The 7,435-nt window shown below is 35.4% G+C and overlaps 1 protein-coding gene across 1 annotated transcript; it reads left to right on the forward strand.

The window, feature by feature from the left end:
• Nucleotides 1-237: 237 nt before the first annotated feature.
• CPR127 (cuticular protein RR-2 motif 127) lies at nucleotides 238-6,799 on the forward strand. Its single transcript, XM_089736763.1, has 4 exons — nucleotides 238-503; nucleotides 2,637-2,733; nucleotides 5,540-5,989; nucleotides 6,625-6,799. Exons 1-4 carry the CDS (start codon nucleotides 396-398, stop codon nucleotides 6,714-6,716), a joined length of 747 nt encoding a protein of 248 aa, XP_089592889.1. The 5' UTR covers nucleotides 238-395; the 3' UTR covers nucleotides 6,717-6,799.
• The last annotated feature ends 636 nt before the right edge of the window (nucleotides 6,800-7,435 follow it).

Consider the following 7,435-nt stretch of genomic DNA (forward strand, 5'->3'; position numbering starts at 1 on the left):
GAATCAGTTATTGTTAGGGAAGGAGATCAGGGCTGTATACAAATTCTTCTGATCCGATTTACTTAATATAATATTATCATATAAAACCGTTTGACCTTGAGTCTAGCATGAAATTAAATGAATGAAATGAATTGTTCTTAATACAATATTAACAGTAATTATTCCAATCGGTATGCTGCAATCTCACGTACACACATATAAGCTATTGTACCGTGTGAAAATTTTCTCAATTAAGTCGGCGCAGCGCTAAAGGAAACTTCATTTTCGGAAGCACAGTCGGCTCCGCCCACCAAGGTCAGCGCTACCAGCGAATAAGGCCACATATAAAATGCCTGTGAACCCTCTATTATTACTATTCAGGGAGTAGACAGACAAGCTGATACACGTATTCCAATATGTGCCGGTTACAGTGTTTGTTTTTTGTGGCTTTAGTTGGAATCGTTCAATCTAAGCCACAACAAGGAGTGTTGAATCCCGAGTTACCGAATGGAGTTAAATATTACGTAAGGTGTTTTATGTCATAAAAGTTTTATTATTTATGTTTAGATGTGTCAATGTGATCAGTTTTTTTTCATAAGCATTCTAATGAACAAAATGAAATACTCTTGCAATAAATTATTTAGGAATTGTGTGCTTGAAATATAATTATTTTTTTCTGATATTTTTCTAAACATTTATAGCAAATTGAAAATCAATCCTTGACCGCTTTGTTTGTTTTTAATATGATTTACATTCTATTAACTTTAGTTCTAATAAGTTAATTCAGATCATGAAATTAGGGCATTGTGTGTCTTTTTTATTTTAACATTTTTAGTGAAATTTATTCAAAACGTCTTTGGGTTGAATTGGGTTGAAAAACTAGTACACGATATTTGAGTACTTATTAGATATTTATAATATGAATATTTGTATTATTTTTTTAATATTAGAAATAAAAGCAATTTTTGATAAAAAATACAATTTAAGTATACGTTTTCTAATTTTAATAGTCTTTAGAGATTTTATCTCCTAAATGTGCTTATACCAGAGCTTATCAATACTATAATATGGAAGCCGCTCCCCACCTTGACATATACGATTCCAGTATAAATTTCATTAGTACAAAAGCTGCCCTACCCTTCAATCCAGAACTCATATTGCTTCTTAGCACAAATGCAGTATAGTACCTACCCATGCTTGCCACATGTCATGCACTTAAAGTGAGCAAGGAGATCAGAAACTACGCAATTAGGAAGGAAAATCAGTGGGATAGTTATCATTATGGGTGGAGGATATGGAAGAAGTAGTAGCAAGAGTGGGTCCAGATCGTAAATTGTAATCTATAACCGGATAGCTATAATTAATATTCTCTGACCTTACATTTATAATGAGATCGAAATCGTTGCTTTATTAATTTTTGCGTGATAATGACATCTGCTTTAAATACATATATTGCTACCAGATTTTTCCTCATTTAGGCACTATGATAGATTTGTTATGTTAGAAGTGTTAGCACTCGTACATTGGTAAAAGGCGTTTGTTTTTTATTGCAATAATATTAGTAATCACAAGCACTATGATCTTCTTTTTCATAAACTGTTACAATAATCTGTATAAATTATTTTTTTCCCCTCCGGGCGGAAAGTGGCAGCTTTCAACCCGCTGTGCTAAACAAAGTTGCCGCTTTCCGCCTTTGTCGGACAAAAAAATAGTATACAGCCCTTGGAAAGTAAAACAGTAAACCTCAGATCGCATGTAATTTTTGGCCGAGCCGAAGCCGAGCCAAGGCTTTTCTTATATTCCTTCCCAAGGGGTGTAATATACTAATTTATCATTACAATGCATTGATGGAACTCATAAATACGCCCATAGTTTTAAGTTGTTGACTTTTATATATTTTTTTTAAATTGTTTATATTGATGAACGAGCTCACGGTCTACCTATTGTTAAGTGGTTACAGGAGCCCATAGACATCTATAATGCAACTGCCGTCAGCCACCTCAAGACTAGAGTTCGAAGGTCTCAGTTTAACAGTACATGCGTAGTGAAGAATCTATATATTAATACTTGAAGCAAAAACTTTGTATCCCTTTTTACGAAAATTGCGCGGACGGAGGAGTATGAAATTTTCCACACTTATAGAGAATATAGAGAAGAAGTGCACAATGCTAATATTTTTTAAAACAATGCATAAAAGATACATTAAATCAATAAAGAAAACATTACACACACTACATATCATGTATTTGACGCACACACGCATGCATACTATTTATTGTCAAACTTTTGTTCTTGACGTCTGGCGAAATTTGTGATTATAGAAATATAAAATACAATCATAATAGTGTACAAACTTACAAATCCAATTAATTATAGTCGAATTTCGACTACTGCGGGACCTCTAGTAGTAAATAAATATCTAGATGATGCTAAGGCTAGATGAAGGTTGTGCTTTGGGTTGAAAATCTTAAGAAGTTGCTTGGTCGTCGTACTGTGTCGCTTCATAGAGCGACCCAGAATGTTAGAATAACCATGCTGCTGATCAGGTCCGGTAGGAGTGAAACACTAAGCAGAAGAAATAATTTATGATTAGATTAAGACGTAAATAATGAAGTAATCGAAGGATCTTTCTTAATGTAAATGTACATTATTTTCAGAACTCACCGAAGTATGCTTTCAACTATGGCGTCGCTGACCCTAATACTGGTGACGTGAAATCACAACATGAAACCAGAGATGGAGATGTTGTTAAAGGTAATCATTATTTAGAAAATTAACAGTGTTAGTAGATCTATTAACAAATATGAACAACAATCTAGTGTGGATAATAATTATTGTTCTCTCTTAGAATATTTAATAATTTATTTCATAATACTAAACGGCGATCAGATAACTTCACATAATACCAATAAAACCGAAACAAAAAACAAAGATGTAAAAAATTCGTCAATTTTTAAAAAATCATAATCAGACTAAACTTACTTGAAGATTACGTTTTTCTTTACATTTGTGTTTCCATAAACTAAAATTCGTATGTTAAATTTAAGCAATATAAACACTCGCAGCTGTTTAAATTTCACGTTGATTTTATTTTAATTAGAATTAGGTGCAAAGATATTAATAGGTGCATATATGCAGATCATGAATATTAATATGCATTATTTTAATCCTCTAATAAAACTAAAATAAACATGAACAGCGATTCATATTTAAATTTTATTAGTAATTTACAGATTTCCTTGTTATTGTGACTGCAAAATGAATCTGAATTGGGCTCACAATATTGCCCATTAATTTTATGAGCGTTAGCCCATTGTTTGTCTGTTGCAACCTTCGTTCAATGAGAGTTCCAAATTTAGAGCCCATTAAAATATTTAATGTGTATGGTGTCGTAGAAGTGATTCAACGGTACATTTATTAATAAGTAATCAGTATAGTCATATACTATATTTAAATACAGAAGATATAAAAAGGACAAGGTAAGGTAGATTTTGGTGGATCTGAATACAAATCAACAATATATTCTGTCCTTGTTTCTTTGTGCGTTCCATGATAAAGTAAAAATAATAATATTTTTTATTTTTTATTGCTTAGATGGTTGGACGACCTCACAGCCCACCTGATGTTAAGTGGTTACTGGAGCCCATAGACATCTACAACGTAAATGCGCCACCCACCTTGAGATATAAGTTGTAAGGTCTCAGTATAGTTATAACGGCTGCCCCACCCTTCAAACCGAAACGCACTACTGCTTCACGGCAGAAATAGGCAGGGCGATGGTACCTACCCGCGCGGACTCACAACAGGTCCTACCACCAGTAATACTGATAGTGATGAACTTTTTTGCTTTCAACAGATTATAATTATACTGAAAAACTATTAAATTACATACATATTTTTGAAAGAAAAAGCCAAAACAGTTTGTAACAATTCAAAATGTTTTTAACAATAAATATATACAAAATATGTTGGACTCCACTTTTAGCTTCTTTAATATCATCGTTTAATATCACATATATATCATAGGTTCTTATCGCTTATTTTTTTCTTCGATAGGTATATGAGCTCTCAGCCCACATGCTGTTAAGGGATTACTGCAGCCCCTAGACATCATAATGTGGATATCTTCTCTGTCCATTTATTATGTGCTTGTGGTCTAATGAGTGAAACGAGCGATATCCTATTATATCGTGTCGTAAAATTTTTAATCCGGCAACATATGCCAATTTTTCTAGTATTTTAATACAATAAAAATACGTATTTTATGTGTTCACAAGTGTTTACAACGATGAGCTATGAAAATTGTTAATTGATATCAAAACCTATAAAAATTCCTTGCTACGTACGGGTAGATCGCATTAACCTATTTATTTTAGCCTCAAAGCATTGTATGGATGCTCAGAGGCTAAAATAAATAGGATAATACTTGCCCTGGTTTGGAGTTGTAGGAAAGTCATTATCACAAAATAATGGTGACTTCGACCTCAAGTGTCAAGGTGGGGGACGAGTTACACGCTGCGGGGTCTTTAATTATAGGGATCGATTTGTTTTAAAACTAGATGGCTCATTAGCTCGTCTACTCATGTAGGGCGTTCAAAAGTTTTAACTAGTATGACTTACGAAACATATCTAGGTCGATTTCCAAATTTGCATCTTTGTAAGTAGTTGCGTTTTAGCACTACACAAGGTCATTGACACATAGAATCTATTTAGTGATTTAGACGTTCGACCGATCGATTTCCTACTTCATAAATGAGTGTCAAGAACAAAGGACACATAAACAAGAAGACGACGAATGCTTAAATGCTATTGTTTAGAAAAATATCCTGGTCTGCAAACGAAATCTGAATCAGTAATTAAGGTCGCCAACCAATAAGGCAATCAATCCTATTAGGATTATGAATGTCGTAAATCATCAAAATTGTGGAAATAATAATAATTAAGTGCTATAATTTTACAAAATACATTTGTATGACAGACGTTTTTTATTGTGTCTTGTTAATGTCAGGGACTAATATAGGAACAGATAAAATTCATCATAAAATTAACGGTGTTAGTTTTTTTTATCACTGGAATTATCATGAGCGAATTTATGGTTCAGATATTAAAAAATATGTGTGGTGTCGTGGGACACCGGATAGGAACGAAGTTCCTCATTATAAAAATATTAATTTAAGTTCTATTCGAGGTATACAGAAAATAAAACTGGAGGTTTCGCAACAACCCACGGCCATTCGGTAACGTGCGAACTTATTGTGGTACACTTCATTCACGGTTATTTGCATAAGAGTTAGCGTATTGCACAAACGAACGCTCTGAAATCGTGGTCAATTAATGATAAAAAAAATGTTATTTTTTGTACGTTATTACAAAGTTAAGTCGTACACTGTGTGCATTACTAATAAAAATCTTACGTTACGGACGTTTTTTCCCGGTCAGTGTACCCCTCCGCATCGTCCCATAAGAAACTTCATTCCAAAAATAATCAATTATTTTAGCAACATCAGAAACTGTGATGTACGTTCTACATATAACCATAACATAACATTGTTTATTCCAGGTCAATACTCTCTTGTAGAACCAGACGGTTCTGTTCGCACGGTCGACTATACCGCCGACTCACTCCACGGCTTCAATGCTGTGGTTTCCAAAAGCGGCCCGAATGTGCATGCAACACCCGCCCGAGTTGCACCACCCGCTCCAGTGGCACCTCCCGCTCCAATTGCACCTGCAGTCTTACCCTCACCACTACCTAAAGTACAACCCACCGTACAACCTACCATACAACCGGCAGTGCAGTATGTGCCCAAGCCTGTACCCGTACCAGTAGAGGTACCGAGGAACGTTCAGCCAGTGTACCCAACACAGGTGTACCCTCAACAAACGTTCCCGCAACAGGTGTACCCTCAGCAAGCTTACCCTCAGCAAGCTTACCCTCAGCAAACTTACCCACAGCAAGTGTACAACGACCAAGCCTTCCCACAGGTTTATCCTTCACCAGGACCACTTAGTGAGTATTTTTTGATAAATTACTATACATCGTCTCTACATTATGTTTTTTTTTATAGTGCTTATATGGGTGAACGAGCTTACAGCCTACCTGGTGTTAAGTGATTACTGGAGCCCATAGACATCTACAACGTAAATGCGCCACCCATCTTGAGATATAAGTTCTAAGGTCTTAGTAAAGTTGTTCACCCTTCCCCACCCTTCAAACCGAAACGCATCACTGCTTCACGGTAGAAATAGGCAAGGCGGTGGTACCTACCCGCGCGGACTGAAGAGGTCCTACCACCAGTAATGACGCAAATTATAATTTTGCGGGTTCGATTTTTATTACACGATGTTATTCCTTCACCGTGGAAGTCAATCATGAACATTTGTTAAGCACGTATTTCATTAGAAAAATTGGTACCCGCTTGCGCCATTCAAACACCGTTGCATCGTTAGATACGAATGCACCGGACGTCTTATCTTTTAGGCCACGACGATTTCAAATAGTATTAGTTCTTTAGCTTTGCAATAGATTCGCAATAGCTCTTTAGATATAACAAAACTTCGCCACAATGTTTTGGTCTGTCAAACAAAATATAAATGTAACACTTTTGTGGTTTTCTAAAATTGTATATGTTTATTTTGTTCCAGCTTATCCCAAATTCGGACCCACGCCATTCCCAGAGTATGAAAACTTTGACTTCGATGGACAGATTTTCCCGCAATACAATCAATTTTATTAGGTTGAACATTCTGTAATGCTGTGTAAATAAAGTGCCTCAGTGTACGTCGTTTTAAGTTAATTTCAATAAAGCACCAAATATAATTAAGTTATATTATTTGTGTTATTTGTATGTACGCTAGAAGTATGCTTGCAAGCAAATCTCGTTTAGACGATTTGTAGCGAGAAGGCGTTTTCTGCAGGCGTTTTGTATTATATCTCGAGCAATACTTCTGTGTACAATTTCATTGTAATGTTAGTACATAGGTATTAAGCTAGCAAATTTTTTTATTCTTAATTTATTTTTCCGTTTTGTTTTAGTGTTCATTTGGTTTTTCAGCGATTTAACATTTTTCTCTTTTTTTTCTCTCCGACTCATCGTTTGAGTTCGGCCTATCTCCTATAAATTGGTGAACTTGCTTATGAGCCACCAAGTATTAAGTGGTACCGCTCGATTAGCCTTATTATGTCTCTAGGCAAACTGTATGAGCGTCTGCTGTACAAACGTCTCACAGAATTCGTCTCATCCAGGGGTATTCTCATCGATGAATGATTCAGATTCCGCGCAAATCACTCATGCGTACAACAGGTGCACCGCCTCACGGAGCGCATTCTTGTAGGGCTTAACCGACCAAAAACACTCTACACGGGAGCTCTCTTCTTCGAGGTCGCAAAAGCGTTCGACAATTGTTTGATTTTCAAACTATTCTTCATAGAATATTTTCAAACTATTCTATGAAG

The sequence above is a fragment of the Bombyx mandarina genome, chromosome 22, assembly GCF_030267445.1.
Source record: "Bombyx mandarina strain Sakado chromosome 22, ASM3026744v2".
Taxonomy (NCBI): Eukaryota; Metazoa; Arthropoda; class Insecta; order Lepidoptera; family Bombycidae; genus Bombyx; species Bombyx mandarina.